The sequence below is a fragment of the Corapipo altera genome, unplaced genomic scaffold (assembly GCF_003945725.1).
Source record: "Corapipo altera isolate COAL_440 unplaced genomic scaffold, ASM394572v1 100, whole genome shotgun sequence".
Lineage (NCBI taxonomy): Eukaryota > Metazoa > Chordata > Aves > Passeriformes > Pipridae > Corapipo > Corapipo altera.
In genome coordinates, this window is record NW_020884952.1 from 235879 (window position 1) to 253206 (window position 17328).

General features: G+C 40.9%; 1 protein-coding gene across 1 annotated transcript; it reads right to left on the minus strand.

Annotated features, from left to right (window-relative positions):
- Positions 1 to 58: 58 nt before the first annotated feature.
- EIF3M (eukaryotic translation initiation factor 3 subunit M) lies at positions 59 to 16586 on the minus strand. Its single transcript, XM_027663308.1, has 11 exons — positions 16455 to 16586; positions 14460 to 14592; positions 12904 to 13042; positions 12383 to 12506; positions 11330 to 11424; positions 6438 to 6521; positions 5155 to 5254; positions 4654 to 4735; positions 1388 to 1531; positions 770 to 830; positions 59 to 342 (listed from the first exon to the last, which is right to left on the minus strand). The coding sequence occupies exons 1-11, from the start codon at positions 16494 to 16496 to the stop codon at positions 222 to 224; spliced, it is 1125 nt and encodes a 374-aa protein (XP_027519109.1). The 5' UTR covers positions 16497 to 16586; the 3' UTR covers positions 59 to 221.
- Positions 16587 to 17328: the final 742 nt, after the last annotated feature.

Here is a 17328-nt window from a genome sequence, read left to right on the forward strand (position 1 = left end):
AAAAGAACCAATATTGCCAGTTTGCTGCTGCTAATTATGTAAGAAAATCAACAGAAGATATTTTCCCATGGTAGTTTTATTGCCTTTTTCTTTTTGTGTTGCAATTTAGAATATTTAGCTTGTTTAAACCAATTGCACACATTTTTTAGAAACATTTCACAAATTGTCAAAGTTTTGAATAAAATTCCTCTATACTGATATTACTAGGTCAAAAAAAATTCTTAGGTGTCTGAGAGACTGAGGAGACTGTTTTTCACTTGATTCAAATTTTGTTTCCAGGTGTTTAGAGTGTCATACAATTGCTGCCACTGCTGCTTTCCAAAAGTCCGATGTGTGCTGTGACTAGAGAAGTAAAACAAAATTGAAAGATGATTACAAGGTGTCACACTCACCTCATAATTCTTTTACAGCATTACTTCACTCTCACAAGCAAATGGGAAAATTTTTATTTTCTCTACAGAAAAGGCTTCCCTTTACCAGTTAAGAGAATTCTGCAGCCTTCCCAAATATTTAAAGCAACAACAGTCATTAGTATTCTTGTCACTATTAGGTCATTAAATGAAATGTGCTGGAAAGTAGGACTCTTTCATTAAATAAGCTAATCACATTCAGTGTGAGCTTTAATAAAATTATGATAAATAGCAACTATTTAACTACCAGCAACTGATAGGAACAATACCTGGCTCCTAGTTAAAATATTCTACAAATGTAAGGGAAATAATTAGAACATACTAAGTTCTGCAAAATGCTGTGAAGAATTAAGTCTTACCTGACAACTACTTTCCTCTGTGTCTGATCTATTTTGCAGTACACCATCTTTGTCTTTACAGCTGCAAAAAAACAGTGCTGTTTTGAGAAACGTTTTCACGACAGTGCAAAGGTATTAAACTTCATAAAAACTGTTCAAAATTAGATCAATACAAACATAAGAACAGGGCAGTTCCCTTAATATGTTTTGCTGTTGGTTTTAACAGCCTAGTAAGGGCAGAAAAGCAAAATGATGTAACAAGATGAAGGTCATGCACGAATCCTATTGTTTTGTGCCAGTCTATTAAAGCAATATCCTGTACAGTTTTTATGAACTTCTCTCCCCTACAAACACATCCTGTTTTAATGACAGCAAACAAAACCAGATGACAAATTAAACCTGCAAACAATTTATTAGTTCTGTAAAGAATCACGAGATGCGGCTCCCGTCACCGAGAAGAAAAAACACTGTTTAGGACCCAGCAGTTAGGCATGTCTTTAAGCAGGAAGCTGTGCAGCTCTATCTTGTAAAAAAAGGCAGAAAAATTAATATTTTTTCTGAATATTTCACATTAGCTTAGGAGGCTATAGGAGGTGTTGTGCAGGAGCAGTGTGTAAAGGGTGGTACTGCAGTTCTTACCGTCGATAACGAACGCTTCGACATCATCGGCTCCGATCTGAAGTTCCTGTTGCATTGTGTCAAATGAGATTTCTTTATTCTCTACAGCCATCCCCATGAAAGTAAGTAGCCTCATTTTTGCCATATTGTGTTCGTGCAGCAAGCCTGAGTAAAAGTGTTGATGGTTTAATTAGTTATAGTTCATATCAATAATTTGTTTTTCCTGTTATTTTTACTGTAAACGCTTCCAATAATTTATTTCCCACCAATAAATATTCCTCCTTTCCTTATCAACAGGTTTTTTGAGGTAAAATATAAAATCCTGCGTTTTCCTGTCTTTTGCTAAAATAGCTGTTTTAGTTGTGAATTCATCAAGACTCAGTCATTTTCAGTAAAAAAGTATTATCTACAAAAGTGAAGCACTTTAGGGGTTTTTTTGAGCAGTAAAAACATCACCTTAAGAGAATTTTAGGTGGTGAGCATGCAAGTGAATTTTTCAGTTGCATCACCTGGAAGAACAACAATGCAACAACAAATGGAGAGTATGTGGCTGGTAATGTCAAAACCTTCCTTCAGCCTCACCACTCACTCTCACATAGTTTCTGGAAAATAAACCTCTCACAGTAGTGGTTTAGGAACATAACATTGTGGTGCCAGAAGAATGTGTTTTGGTACTGAATTAACTGTCTATACCACAGCAAAGCAAACATCATGAGCTTACAGCATTCACTGTGACAAAGAAAAGTGCTCTCCAAAACCAGCAGAACAGATACTGAAGTCAGGGTACATCTTTTACATGATGTTGCATGAATGGCAACACAAGGAATTGAGCCAAGGGCTTGCACATTTAAATCAGAGACCATTTTCTTGGAAAAAAGTCTAGATTGGCCAAAAGACACTGAGATGAAACAAGGCATTTCTTAATCCCGAGTTCCTTGAGGTACCAACTAAGACTCAGTGGAAGTTTCTTTAAAATGAATGTCACTCATTTTGTTACAGAATGACCTTATAAACATCCACATTGCTTCAGTAAATATTTAAGTTTGGAATTTATAACACCCATGCACTAACAGGAAAGCACATTAGTGCAGGGCATCATGTTGTGTTAATTAGCTGTAATTATGATGCAGGTTCCCTATTTGGCACCGATTCAACAAAAAATCACCATAATTCATACGAACGAGGAGCACCCGCAACTATACCTAACTGGGTTTAATGGAACTCTACAAGCATCAAAAAATCAATTAGCACACATTAACCCTAATTAACAAATGCAAATGAGATGCTGATTAACTTTCAGAAAAAGACTGCTGATAATACCAGATTAACTGTGGCCATGTTAGGGCGATTCAGTTGACACAGATAATGCTACTGCTGGCCCAAGTTGTCAGCATTAATAAAACAACAAATTGTAACAAACTGATGCCACCTGTAGGAGCCTTTGCTTGCAGGGCTTTTGTGGGCCAGTTGTAACTGGTCCTGATCCAGGAAAGGTTACAACTACACCACTGAAATCCTATCATTAAACACCCTTTATTTTAAAGCCTGGTATTTTGGCAAGTAATTTAAAAAAAAGAAAAAAAAAAAATCTGTAAAGCATGGTTAAAAATTTGGGAACAGATAATTTCTGAATGCCTTGTCTAATAACTGCATTGTTGTGTGTACCAAACTGCCCTTGTTTTTCAAAGGCTTGGCTGAACCCCTCAGTTCCCAGCAGTACCATCTGTGCTGCCCCCGAGTCTCTGCTTGTCCACTGCTCAAAGACACACTGAATTTCTGAGTACACCATATAAAGCAGGTAAGAAATCAAGGCAAGTGGAAGACAAGACTGTCTTTCAAGACAGTTACACAGATATTTAAGGATTTTACTAAGATTCTGTGAATCACAGATATATTTAGAGTTCACACACCGTGAATTCACAGAGGGAAACAGAAACAGGGAGGCAAAGCAAAAGAAATCATGACTGTTGTGTATGATACAATTAATGCTACATATGTCTGTAGTTAATCTTCCATAAATTTATTCAAATGTTAGTGTAACAGCATTTTCAGCAAATACTTCTGTGGACAAATAACTAACAGATAAGCCACCTCAATACACAAAAATAATGACAATATAAAACCTGCTTTCCCCTGAGAGAGAAAAAGCATAAGATGTCTGCACAACTAATGTTCAAGTACACGTGACAGAAAGTACACTTACCCTATATACATATTTACAAGCTACCAAAAACTTGCTGCTAATTTTATCCACCAAAAATCCCACTGATATTTCCATCATTTTAATACCCAAAGTACCACCATTTTAAGCCTTGGAGGGTAATTATTCTCAAAATTGTATCACACTCCATTAAACAAAATAATGCATGTGTTAAAAGGCTGCAGTAAACTCTGTTTTATCAAAACTATGCCTTTCCTCAAATGCATTCAGCCAGTGCTCAAGTGTCATTTCAAAATCAAAATTATAAATAAAAAAAAAATCGTATTTTTATGGAAACATTTATTCATTACCAATATGTCAAAACCTTAATGCAGTAATAAAAAAATCTGCATCATTGAGCAATTTCTGCATTGTCACTGACCCCTGTCCTAAAAAGCTGGAATATAAAAAACGTAATTTTAATGCATGCAATAGCTTATGAACCAGTGCTCCTTTGAAACAGTCAATTACACATCAACGGGGGAGTGTCAAAGTGTTAATTACTACTCCTTTTTTCCACAGTGTGTAAATAAAGAGGGTGCTGACATTAACATTCCATCACATTGCTTCATGTGATGAAACAAATTAACTGGGACAGACTGTGGCTTGCCAGGTCTAATGCATCAGCACATGCAGACACACACACACACACACACACACTTTGCATGTTTTAGCTCACTGTTCAGCAGAAGTATTTCTTGTTATATAAAGTTATTCATCATAAAAAAAAAATTAGGAGATTTATACAACAAGCTAGTGGTTTACTCAATAATGTTGTGATCTCAGGCCTAGCACAGAGTATCAATGCATTAAAACTCTCCTCCTGAAAGCTTTAAGAGAAAAAACAGTGGGTAGAAGCACAGTTCTCTTCCAAACCCATAAACCAGCTTGGTTTAGTAGAACAAACCACAGTTAGATGGTCCAATTATGATCTAGCAGAGATTACAGTCTACAAACTCTAATCCATTCTTACAAATTCCTATTACATTTCCTTGGCTTCAATAGATGGGCTCGAAGTGAAGCACTCTGTGGCTTCCATATCTTAAGCCACACAAATAGTCAGAAATGTAATGATCTGAAAACTTACCAAGGGAGTCAATGAAGTCTTTGTTGTTCTGATAAAACTTGACATAGGATGCTAGTTTAGCACTTACGAAAATTGTCAAAAGCTAGAAGATGGAAAACAAATAGAAGAACAGTTTAAATATTTATCTTAGTTTCCCTCCCTACAGGCTGGACAGATATAAACTACTGGTCACTGAACACAAGAATAAGCTGTCTAGAGCTAAAATTCTGTCTCCAATAGCTGTGGACAAATCTATGCTGAGCTTACTTCCTTTTCTCAGACTTAAAAGGCAGATTTTGTACAGAACTCATGTGAGGGCAGGACTTGTAAATGAGTCTCTGAAACTTTGAAAGGAAACATTCACATGCAATTTTTTTAAATTCTGAAGACATTAAAAGAAATAGCACATGGCAGCTCAGGATTACTGACAAAGATAACTATCCCAATGGGTTTCAAAAGACACTAATAAAACAAAGCACTCTACAGGTATAAAACCATCTTGCTAAAAACAAAGTTACTTACATCGTGAATGAGTTCCCCTTCCAAAAATTTGACTGGTTTTAAGGCAAGAAGATGATCAAAGAGAAAGGTATTTGGATCCTTCAATGCTCGTACAATACACCTAATTAGAAAAGGAAAATGGTTACTTTTACAGCAATACACATTCTTATGACTAAGTGCAACTCAATTTGTTGTTCCTTGCTTTCTAGGAAACACTCAAGGGTTTTCAATTGGTCTTAAAGTAAGACATGTCACATACCAATTTTAATCTTCATTTTATAGAAGGAAAAAAGCAAGGAACAGAAAGCATTAAGTAATTTGCCCACAAATGAAATGTGCCAGGTGGTAACACCACAGATTCACTCTACTGCTTCCATCTATGCATTTACTTCCAGCCCAGCTTTCACTCCTAGAGGTATTTTTACTGTCCTCCAAAAATTTCATAGAATTAAGTTGTTTAGGAAGATTAATTATACTTGAATATGTGACACAAAGCAGAGAAAACCCCAACACCAAACAGTGCAAGGCCTATGATTTATTAGTTGCAGCTCCAGCCTACAACCAGCCCTGTGTGTTTCTAGGATGCCAGATGAAAGCTTTTGTCAGCAGCACATCAGAGGCCTCGGTGCTCCACTCCTGATGGCCCAGCCCACAGCCCTTCCACACATGGAACATCAGGAAAACCCAAGGAGAACCCACGCTCTGCATGGACACAGCATGACACAGCTCTGGGCACACGTGTCCCTTCAGATGGGACAGCCCCAGGTCACTGTAGGGGACCCAGTGAAGTTCTCACTTGTGCACAGACACCCAAATTTCCAAAAGGAGTCATCCTGATTTTCCTCCGTGGTTAAGGATAAACAATTCCCTTGAGAACCACTGGTTGTACACACCTGGCAGAGCTACACAGCTTATTAAAAAACTAATCCCTAAGAAAAATCATGATTGATAGAACTCAAGTTAGATAATAAAACACGCAGTAAGTAAAAAAAAAATGAAATAAATGACACCAGTTCAAATTTTGATTGCACAGCTGATGTAAACAAAGTCCTTACCCAAGGCTGATCTCTCTCAGCAGTGACCAGAAACACTCCTGTGCACTTGGACACTGCAGTAAACCTGGCTCTGCCCACAACCAACCACACCTGCTGCAGACTGCACAGGGAAACTCTTGCCTGAGTCAGCAGTGCTACAGAACAGAGGCTGGGGCAGGGCCTTTGCCTGCCAGGCTATTCAGGCAATCAAAATAGTTTGTCAGTTGAGAAAAAAAACTACTTTTAAGGAAACTGGGAGGTCAGTATTACCTGTGAGCATCAACTCTAGCCTGGGAAGCGTTGTCCTCTGTGTAACTTCCCAGTAGCTCCACCATTACTTTTGCTGCAGTGTCACTATAGGAAAAAAAAAAATAAAGTTACCTCGAGATTGCTGAAAAAATAGTTCAAATGAGACACTCAAATATTTAAATAATTCCATTATGATGTTATAGGTCAAATTAAATTACACTTGAAAAAGATGTAGATGATTCATTTTGATTCCAGTGGAGAGAACAAATTAACTAGATGTATTCTTTCAATTCTTGTTCTACAAAATGTTTATCTTCACCCTTCATTTCATTCTCTTAAATTGATAAATTACCTGCTGGTTATGGAAAAAGCTTTCTGAGCTAGGAACAGTTTTATATGGTTCACTAGAATGCTCCTCTTATGCACATCTGGATTTAATCATTGCAGAATAAGTAGCGCTGCAAAGTTTATTTCAAATGTAAAATGGCACATTTTAAGGAATATTTATGGTCAGGAAAATGACTGTATAAGAGCTGCTTTCTTATTTCACAGAATCTCTCTTCAAGTATTCAGAGTGGAGCTGCTCATTTTACTGACACAATTACACAGCCAGCAATTAAACTGGTTCAGGCTGCTGGGAAGCAAACAGCTTCCAACACTGCTCTGGCAGACTGACTTTGGAAAAGCAACTCATTCTCAGCCTTGTCTACCCAGATTATTTGGTAAACAACATCAATGTTACTGCAAACCAGCTCTGAGACCGTTATAGTGTCATTTAACAGAGTTTGATTTATTTACCACTGACGAGGTCAGCAATTGCTGATGCTTTTTACAAAATTTTCAGCAAAAAACATACACAATCTACGTGCTGTGTGTATACACACATAGAGCTATTCCCTATTTCTCATGGAATTCTTGTTAACTCTTACAATAGAAGGCTGTGTCAGTTCTTCTTACAGAGAACAGATTTTGCTGATGCCGTGTCACTACCTCCTTTGAACAAGACAGAGTGTGGATGTGGATACGACCAAAACTCCATTGGTTTTGAGAGCACAACCCAACTCAGTACTGGGAGCATGTGCTTTGCAGAAGTCTCCATGCACAGACACACTGGTGACTGCCTTCCTAAGAGGTACTTTCTCAGTGGGGGAAGGCTGGATACTACTCCTTAGAGTTGCAGTGTAAAGTGAAGCTCTTCCCCTCAAAGTAGCCATTTGCAGACACAGCAAATTTTTCCCACCTGGTCTAAAAGCATACACAGTTTTCCTTAAAACAAACAAACTGCAAGAATAAAGTTTCAATTCAGTTTAATTACTTAAGGTAATTGCATAAACTGCACAGAGAAGGAGCACAAAAACACAACACACCCAATATGTTCTGTGCTGTGACAGAGGTTTAACCCATTCAGCAGCACAGGTCTGAATGGTTTTTGCAGTACAACGACACTATCTTTATATGGGTATTTATTTCAAATCTCACCATACTGCTGTCTGACAACCACTCTCTAGGGAGAGGTTTGTTCTCTTAGAGAATTTACCAGATCTCAGAGATGTGCAGTACAAATATTAACACGTCACGAGCACTATAAAATCTGAACGTCCACTGAATGAAGACAGTTTGTGCCCAAGGCAGGGGAATTTTCTATAGGTCCCAGAACATTCCAGAACCATGCTCAGGGATGTAAGCTTGAATAAAACATTTGTTTTAAAACTCCAGCAAGAGGTCACCTTATGTTTTGTCGTGGCAGCCAGTACTGATGTAGAGGAATTGACAGCTCTATATCAGTGAAAAAAAATCACTTAGACAGCTTTACATATGAGAGAAGCATTTCCATATAAGTAAGCCTATGCCAGACTATGATTTTAGCACTGGTGGAATCAACACTAGATGCTCTAGTGGAGACAAAGGACCAGTCTAATACAGACATTTTATAGACATTTAAACAAAAAGTCTCAGCTCACGTGGTATTCAACCTAACAATACACAACTCTTTATTTAATAGAAGCTTCCAATAGTTGTTCTAGTACACTTCAGGCCTATGTTACAGTTTTCTGGAGCTTTTCCTCTCTTACTCTTCCCCTTAGGAGCAAAAATTGAAAACTATCACTTAATTAATTTCAAATCATATTTGCAACCCCCTCCTTTTTTTTTTTTTGAAGTGGGGAAGCAGTGGAGTCTTTCATTTGTATCTCTAGGAAACATCAGAAGGGTACAAGACAATCACTCCCAAACTTCCTGGGTTAAATTTTTGTGAGCCTCAGCAAATATGGCAGGCCTTTAGCCTTACTCATTCTATTCAGTGTCAGGTTACTACCATAAATAAGGACTAATACAGATCACTATTTTACTAAAAGCTCATTGCTAAATGTGTTTCACCTAACATGCAAATGTGAGTATTTTTTCTAGCACTTACAAAAGTGCTCTTGGCTCCACTTGCCATCTAGATGCATAACTTGACAAAAAGCCAGTGAGAATTAAAGAGTGATGGGAGATAAAAGGAAGGAAAAAAAACCACAACAAAACATTCAGAGACGTAGTAGGATGTTGGGAGTCCCACTACATTACCTGATATTAAATGGAACTAAAATTAAATGAAACAATTACTTTGCAGGTGCCTGACATGCTGAGCTTTTTGCTACAGGTATGAATAACCAGACTTGCCAGACCTGTTTGAATTTAACTTGGGCAGGACTAATGCTGCTCTGAATCCTGCCAGGTCAAAGGCAGAGACCAGCTGGAAGCTGCATCAGGCTGGCTTGGAAAAGATTTGATACAACAAGCTTTCACTTGACACCACAGGAAGAGGGATACCACACATAACATCTGCATTCAGGAGCTACCCATCTATAAACTACCAACTTATCCACTGGGAGATAGTTTATCAGCTATGAAAAACCATCTCTTTGCCATACTGAGCAAAGTTTAAACATAAACAAACAAAAAAATTCATTTGTATTCAACAACGCAGTTATTTTCCCTTGATTATAAAATCAACGTGATAACCGAGGTATGATTTTTATTTCTTATTTTTCAGTTCCCACTTATCTTCCCATACTGCTAGATAGAGCAACATTCCTCACTGTTACAGCTGGAATGCTGCTGTGAGTTTCCCATACTATTGCAAACACTGCCCACTGATCCAGGAGAGTGAACCAGGTCAAAGGTGCCAGGGTCACTTCTTGTTTTCTTTTCTGGAGAGAAGAGCAAGCGCTCTGAAACACTGCTCTGTTCAGTGCACAGCTTGCTGCAACTGATGGTAAGGACATGGAGTGAGGGAGTAATATCTTACAGGGTTTGGGGAAGGTTTTAATGCCTAACTTAAAAATATCACCTATGATTGGTGAGCAAAAACCATTTAGTAGCAAGGTTACAAGGCAGCAGTGGAAACAAAACCTAGAAGTTTAATCCACTGATTTGACAGCAGGACTAGCTAAACATAGTTAGCTCTTTTTTATAGGAGTTAAACTAGTTAAAACCTCACAATAAATCAACAGAATGAGAAGTGTTTAAAAGAGTAGGAGCATTATCAGTGTAATATTTCTGAAACAAAGTAAGCACGAAGCCGTGGCTGAGATCTGTGATTAACATTTCTGAGTTTATTTTGGCCATCTGAGATCTGCCATACAGTTCCATCCATGCAAGAGCATTTTAACATTACCAACAGGAATTCACAGTAATGCAGCTGACAGTGTAACCACTCCGTGAGGATCAATCACCCCTAAACTGAGGTTAGTTAAAGATGATCCTGCTGTGCTGATGCAGCATTTCCAGGCTAATTTCAGCAGGCCAGAATAAGCCAACTTGTCTGACAGAAGGAACTCTTCTCCACCTGTGACAGCTTCATACTTGCCTTTTCTAACCCCTAGCAAGGTCACGTCCCCAGCCCAACCCACTGTGCAGTCACACAGATGCTACACCAGCACAAACACAGGTACTGGCAGCAGGAGGGGACAGGCAGGAACAGGGGGACAGGACAGAACCCCTTCCTTCTGCAGCAGCACAAGGTTATGCAAATGTAGGAAATGCAAGCCCAGTTCTGGTACCAATGTGAGCCAGCAGTGGAGAGGTCCTGGTGCTGCCTCACAACAAACCTCGAAAAAACCTCAGGAAAGTAACTCAGAAAACAGACTGAAAGGGAGGGGCAGGGGGAAGCAACACACACACCACATCCCCATCCCAAACTACAGGGACAGTTTAGACAGGCTCCAACTGTTGTGGAACTACATGCTGACACTACTGGATCCCAGCCCATGTGTGCAGCCCTGGCCAAAGCAGTCAATACACTTATCACATCTGTAAGATAAACTGATGACAGCTCTCACTTAAGGCTTGCATTAATTTACAGGCATGATACATACAGGATTACTTTACATGCCAGAAGACAGTGGTCTGCCAAGTTTGTTAGATCAAAGATGATCCAGGATAATAATTCAAAATGGCCAAGCAGGTATTCTGTGGACATTAATTTCCATGACTAGTGGGAAGCTCTGTCCTAAAGGTAATGTTTACATAAAAAGACTGATTCTGTTTGCTGTGATTGATAAGCCTCCCCACATCATTAAGTAAGAGATAGCACTACCATGCACTAAAATGTCAGAAGTGCAATTAAATAATAAACTTGGCATTATGCTACAATGCTCTAAGATTAGTATTTATAGAAAGGAATAGTGTTATTTTGTGAGTCTGTAGTTTGCAGCTAATTCCCTACTAACTTTAATTTTCTTGGGAATACTGGTTTAAATTAAGACTGCTTAAAAACACTATAAAAAAACCCCACCCAAGTATATTTGGACTGAATTATCAGTAAAGGTTAATTTCAAAAGTGCTGTGAGAAACACTTCCCTTATAGATCACCTATAGTACATCAACTTATAATACACAGTTATCTAGTATTTATGACTTGTCTTTTATACCTTTTCTTGCAGTCTACTAGGACATCATAGAGCAGTCTCAGCAGAGTATGCTTTTTCTCTGTGGCCAGATTCCAGTCAGAAATCCATTTTCGGACCTAGGTAGAATACAAATGAAAAAGAAACATTGGGGAAAAGGCTAAAATAACACTGTTAATATTTTTCATTTTCTCCCTACTAGAAAAGGATTGAAAACATCTTGCACAGAGACTTCTCTTTTAGGTTCTCTGAGTCTCAGGCTCTTCATGCAGAACCTGGAAGTTTTCCTGTGAGAGGCCAAAAGTCTGTGCTCTCCATGTTACTTCCTAAATAAGGATGAGTGATTCTCATACACGTTGACTGCAGAGCAAGAAATGAGAACCTGACTGCTCACTCCTGATGAAAGCTTCTCACTTTGATTTCTATCACAGGAATCAAACAGACACACCTAACTACGATCAGCATCAGAAATGAGGAATAAACAGCAACTTCACTTTGATTCTGTAGACAGGCCTTTAAAAGATAAACTCTGTATTCTGTGTTTCTTATTTAGAATCATAGAATGGTTTGGGTTGGAAGGAACTTGAAAGATCATCTAATTCCAAACCCCTGCCACGGGCAGGAATGCCACCCACTAGATTACATTGGTCAGAGCCCCATCCAGCCTGGCCTTGGAACACTTCCAGGGACGGGGTATCCACAGCTTTTCTGGGCAACCTGTTCAGTGCTTCACTACCCTCACAGTCGAGAATTTATTCTTAACATCTAAAATCTTAATCTCTCCTCTTTTAGTTTAAAACCATCACTATTTGCCCACATCAAAAGTCACCCTCCCTCTTTTTAATAAGCCCTCTTTAAAGTAGAAGGCCGCAACAAGGGAACCCCAGAGCCTTCTCTTCTCCAGGCTGAACAACCCCAATTCTCTCATTCTTTCCCCATAGGAGAGGTGGTGTTGCATTTCCCTAATCAGCTTCCTGGCAACATCAGTGTGTAACAGAGACAGTCTGTATCAGCTCTTACTGATTCACTGAGGTGCAACACGGTTAAGGCCTCAACTCGAAGGGTCACAGGAATTACCTGATCTAGTTCAGTTGGAATGTACTGGATGGCACCACAGGATGAGGCCACTTTCAGAAGGCTGCAGTACACTGTGTACCTCACAGGAGTGTTCTTGTCCATGCCATGGAAGAGGTTGCTCAGGCTGCACCGCAGACAAGGAACAATGGAGTTAAAGAGGTTTCAAAAAACATCACTGCACTGCAGGTAAATGGTCCCATTAAGATACATGCTAGTACAGACAAAGCACACCTGGCTGCACCTTACAATCGTGATGAATTGTAACAGCTTCCAGGTTTGTAATTGTTTTCAGCCAAGAAGCTGAAAAACATGCATTTTAATTTTCTAACACCCAAGAAAAAAACCCTATCCATTGGTACTTCTATTTTATGATAAAGAAGGTAAAAATAGAGTGCTTCCTGCAACAGAGAGACAGCCACCCCACACTTTGATTTAAAGATATACAAGATAATCCTTCCTCTTTAGAGGTACAATTGCTTTGCAAGGTACCATTGTCCCACTTTCCTCTGTACAATACTTACAGCTGCAGTCTAAGAGATGGGCGCTCTCCTTCCCGAAATTTTACTAACTTCTCACACAGGTTTTCAATCAGTGCCTCTTGTTTGTCAGGTTCCAGGATAAGAAGCAAAGAGACTACACTGTTCATCACACTCTCAACATCTGCATACAACAAAACAGAGAGCTGCTGAAAACTGCAAGCAACAGTTTTATCATCAGTAGCTACCTACTGCTGGAGAGTTACTTCTGCTATGAATGATGATTTTCCAACAGCAAGAACTGTAAAAGAGAGAAAATGCCACGATAACCAACCTGGATATTCATCAGAATGTACCAGAGATTTGGCTCAGGTGGTCTTAGACCAACACATCTCCATATAAGAATTACCACTCTAAGGTCAACACCGAATGTGGTATTTGGTATCACACTTGCTCTGAATTCTGTTTACACATAAGAGAAATCAGAGGAGCTTCAGGTTTTGGTCTTAAAAACAGTGACTTCCTCCTGTACATCCAGAAAACTGCTCAGAGTTCTACAGTGAAAATACTAACACCTAGTGCTCAACTACAGTAAAACATTCCACCAGCAGAAGGGATTCCCAGACCACAGGCAAAATGCCCACAGGAAGAATGAAGCATATTCAAAAATCCTCCCTGGCTCCTGTTTTAAGTGTAGTGTTCCATCCTTCCCAAACAGAACCAGACAGGTCTTGTGTTTCCTTTGCAGTCTGCCCAAATATCAGTCACACAAAGGCTAAGAACAAAATTCATTACACATGGAAAATATTTATTCCCCAAAATATCTGAGCATCAAAAAGCAGAGCAATAAGCTGCTCCAGTATTTCCTACTCATTTGCCTACAGTAAAAAGCAACATAAAAAATAACCTCAAGTTATCCTTCTTAGATAAACCAAGCATTCTTTCAAACAACACATATTACTCATACTAGCAGTTGATTTTTTACATGTAAAAGTTTTAGATGGAATTTGCATATTGGTACAGAGCACAGCTGGCACAGGAAGATCACCGAAGGCCACTGCAGCATTATCAGTGTAATTAAGAAATATTAGTGCAGTTTCTAAGGATCTACAGCCCTAACTCAAAGAGTTACTGACTACTGAAAAATCACAGTGCTTCAGACAATAATAATCATTTCATGTTTAGGACTTAAAACTTCTATTTACAGATATCCAGGCCTAATTTTTGTTGTTACTTTAATTTTTCTTGATCTGCAGCATCACAGCCACTATTTGACAGTGAGTCTTATTTTTACAATACTTTTTCTTTTCCAGAGAGAAAACCCTGTTTTACATAAACCTTGCTATGCCCTCAGGTATACAAGGCACAGTCAAGCTCCACTTCTGACTTTCTTCAAAGGGCTCTGGATGTTTGGAGAAGGGAGGGGCAGAGTACATGCAAATTTTCCATGGCAACGATGGAAATAAGCAGTTCCAGATTCATGAAGGTAGATGGCTTGTGTATTAACACATGCTACACACTTCTAAACTCTGCCAGCTCTTACTGTTTGACAGTATTATTGGTGATGTTCACCAAAACCAACAAGACACAAAGGGGCAAACCTTTGTCATCCTCTTTCAGGCACACATCACACACTTCAATGATCTGTGCCAAGTCCACGTGGAGTCCACCTTCAGCGTTTTCTTCAGAGATTTCTGCTCCTTTGGATTTCAGGTAAGCTCGCAGTTCTGCAGCCTTAAAAAAAAAGAAAAGAAAGACAATACAAAACAAAACAGTTGTTTTGTGAACAGCGAGGTCGAAGTAATTAAATTTCATGCAGATTTTTGTTCTGCAACCAGTCCTCTGCCCACAGCACTCACTCACACTTCCTCTCACTGCTCCCTGCCACCCTGTACCCTACAACACTCCCTCTCCTTCACTTTAGGGTAGAACTCACAGACCAATTTGGTGCCAAACTGCAGCACTTGCTAGAGCTGGTTTGTCAGTGACTGAATAGGTCACACAACTGTTGGACTTCCTTATAGTGTGAAGGTGCCACTTACAGCTGGTTCCTGCACAGCAGGCCTAGTAAGTTTTTGTGACAAAGATACTTTCTTAACGAATTTTTATTATCTTTTACTCCCTTTGAAAACTTCAGGCAAACAGTAAAACCCTTTAGTTGCTTCTTCACCAGAAATGGGAGGTATAAACCAGAAAAAGGGTATAAATTTTAGAGAGATCAGAACTTACAGTCTTCATACAACCTTAAAGACAATTTCCAATTTATCACAGAATGGTTTGGGATGGAAAGGGCCTTAAAGATCATCTTGTTCCAACCTCGCTGCCATGGACAGGGAACCTTCCACCAGACCAGGTTGCTCAGAGCCCCCTCCAACCTGGTCTTATAATGCTACAGCCTGCCTTACACTGTTAGGATTTAAACCTGCACTAAGAAAACACCTTTTCCTCAGCGACATGCCTTTGCATTAACTTCACAATCCACAGTTTCAGCAGCAAAACCATAACCCTTAAAAACAACAGTTTGTTTTGTGTGAGGCCACACAAACTTTTAGCACAGGGCACCTCTGACCAGGATGCTGCTGTGATGACCACAAGTGTCATTTACACCCAGTTCAAAGCTAAACCATTACAGAACCATCAGGCACAGCTAAATTAGTGCTCTGGGACCCTCTGCTGCACCGAGGATGTTTCAAATCAATGACTTGATAGAGCTGTACCATTATGAGGAGAGGCTGAGGGAGCTGGGGCTGTTCAGCCTGGAGAAGAGGAGGCTCAGGGGAGACCTCATCACTCTCTACAACTACCTGAAAGGAGGTTGGAGCCAGGTGAGGGTTGGTCTCTTTTCCCAGGCAACTATCAGCAAGACAAGAGGGCATGGTCTCAAGTTGTGCCAGGGGAAGTTTAGGTTAGATATTAGAAAGAATTGCTTTACAGAGAGGGTGGTCAGACATTGGAATGGGCTGCTCAGGGAAGTGGTGGATTCTCAGTCCCTAGAGGTTTTTAAGGTGAGACTGGATGTGGCACTTAGTGCCATGGTATAGTAACTGCAGCGGTAGTGGATCAAGGGTTGGACTTGATGATCTCGGAGGTCCCTTCCAACCCAGCTGATTCTCTGATTCTATGAAAAGTGGATGAAGGCTGTGTGTGCGTTTCTTGCAGATTTCCAGATGTGTGTATATACACCACCTCAAAGACACTGGCATCAACAAACCCGAAACTTCAAGGTCACAACAAAGAAGCAGCCCAAAGACAAAACTCCCAGTTCCCACGCCTGTAGCACCGAGAATCCCGAAAAACCAAGGCGCGTAAGTAACGCCCATACGCGAACAGCCTTTCCTAAATAAAAAGCAGGGGTGGGAGGGCTGAAAGCGACGTGACGAGCACTGAAGAGGGAGCAGCAAACACAGCAATTACGTTCAATGTCTCTAAATCGCCCGTTTGATCTCGGTGGGGAAGAGCCCGGAGGAGCCCACGGAGCGCCCGCGGCCCCGGAGGGGCAGCTCCTGCCGCCGCCGCCGCCGCCGCCGCCGCCGCCCCCCGGCCCGGCGCGGCCCTCCCCAGCCCGGCCCGGCCTTTGCCGCGGTGCGGGCGCTGACCTGATCCTCCTCGGTGATGTCGATGAAGGCCGGGACGCTCATGGCTCCGAGCACGCCGCGCTCCGGAAAGGCGGATCGCCTTCCGCCGCCGCGCCCGCCCGGCTCCCCTTCCGCTTCCCGCCGCCAGCGGGCGGGGCCGCCATCCCAGCGCCATCCCACAGCCCGGCCCGGCCCGGGCGGAGTGTGATCCTCGGGCTGGGCCGCGGCACCCACTGCCTTCCTCCCCCTTTAACAGTTTAAGTGCGTTCCTAGTGATTTTTCCCGGGACGGGATGAATAACACATTTCGTTTAGGCGTGTCGGGAGTGAAAGGTGGTCGGACCAGTTGCCGGTCCCCTGATCCTGAGCTTGTCTCAGCCCCTGAGCTCACACTGCAGTTTAAGAGTGGCGAGCCGTCGCTCGGGGTTGCCGATGTGGTTGCACGTGTGTTCTCCCTAAAGAAATTTCCCGTTCGGCTCAGGAAGACTCCCGCGAACATAGGATGACTTTCTCCATGTCGCAAAGGCTAAAACGAAAACAAAGAAAATTATAAAATCGCTAAGGTCGGATCCAAGATCACCATGACCAAGCAGTGACCCAGCACTGCTGCCTTTACCGCTGAACCGTGTCCCCAGGCGCCACATGCAGGTGTTTTTTGGGACATTTCCAGTGATGGTTACTCCACCACTTCCCATTCCAGTACCTAACCGCCCTTTCAGTGAAGAAGTGTTTCCTAATATCCAATCTAAACCTGCCCTGGTGCAGCTTGAGGCTGATTCCTCTTGTCCTGCCCCTTGTTACCTGGGAGAAGAGGCAGACATCCACCTCACTGCCACCTCCTTCCAGGTTGTTGGTCACACCTCTCAGTGCCTCTGTTTAGCAAATAGAGATTGCTC

What these genes read in the sequence shown, in the direction of transcription:
- EIF3M (XM_027663308.1), bottom strand. Translation starts at nt 16,496, where the DNA reads ATGAGCGTCCCGGCCTTCATCGACATCACCGAGGAGGATCAG. An exon ending in ACATCACCGAGGAGGATCAG is followed by an intron (nt 14,593 to 16,454) that starts GTCAGCGCCCGC and finishes TTTTTTTTTAAG; the next exon opens with GCTGCAGAACTGCGAGCTTA. An exon ending in AGACTTCATTGACTCCCTTG is followed by an intron (nt 1,532 to 4,653) that starts GTAAGTTTTCAG and finishes ACTTTTACTCAG; the next exon opens with GCTTGCTGCACGAACACAAT.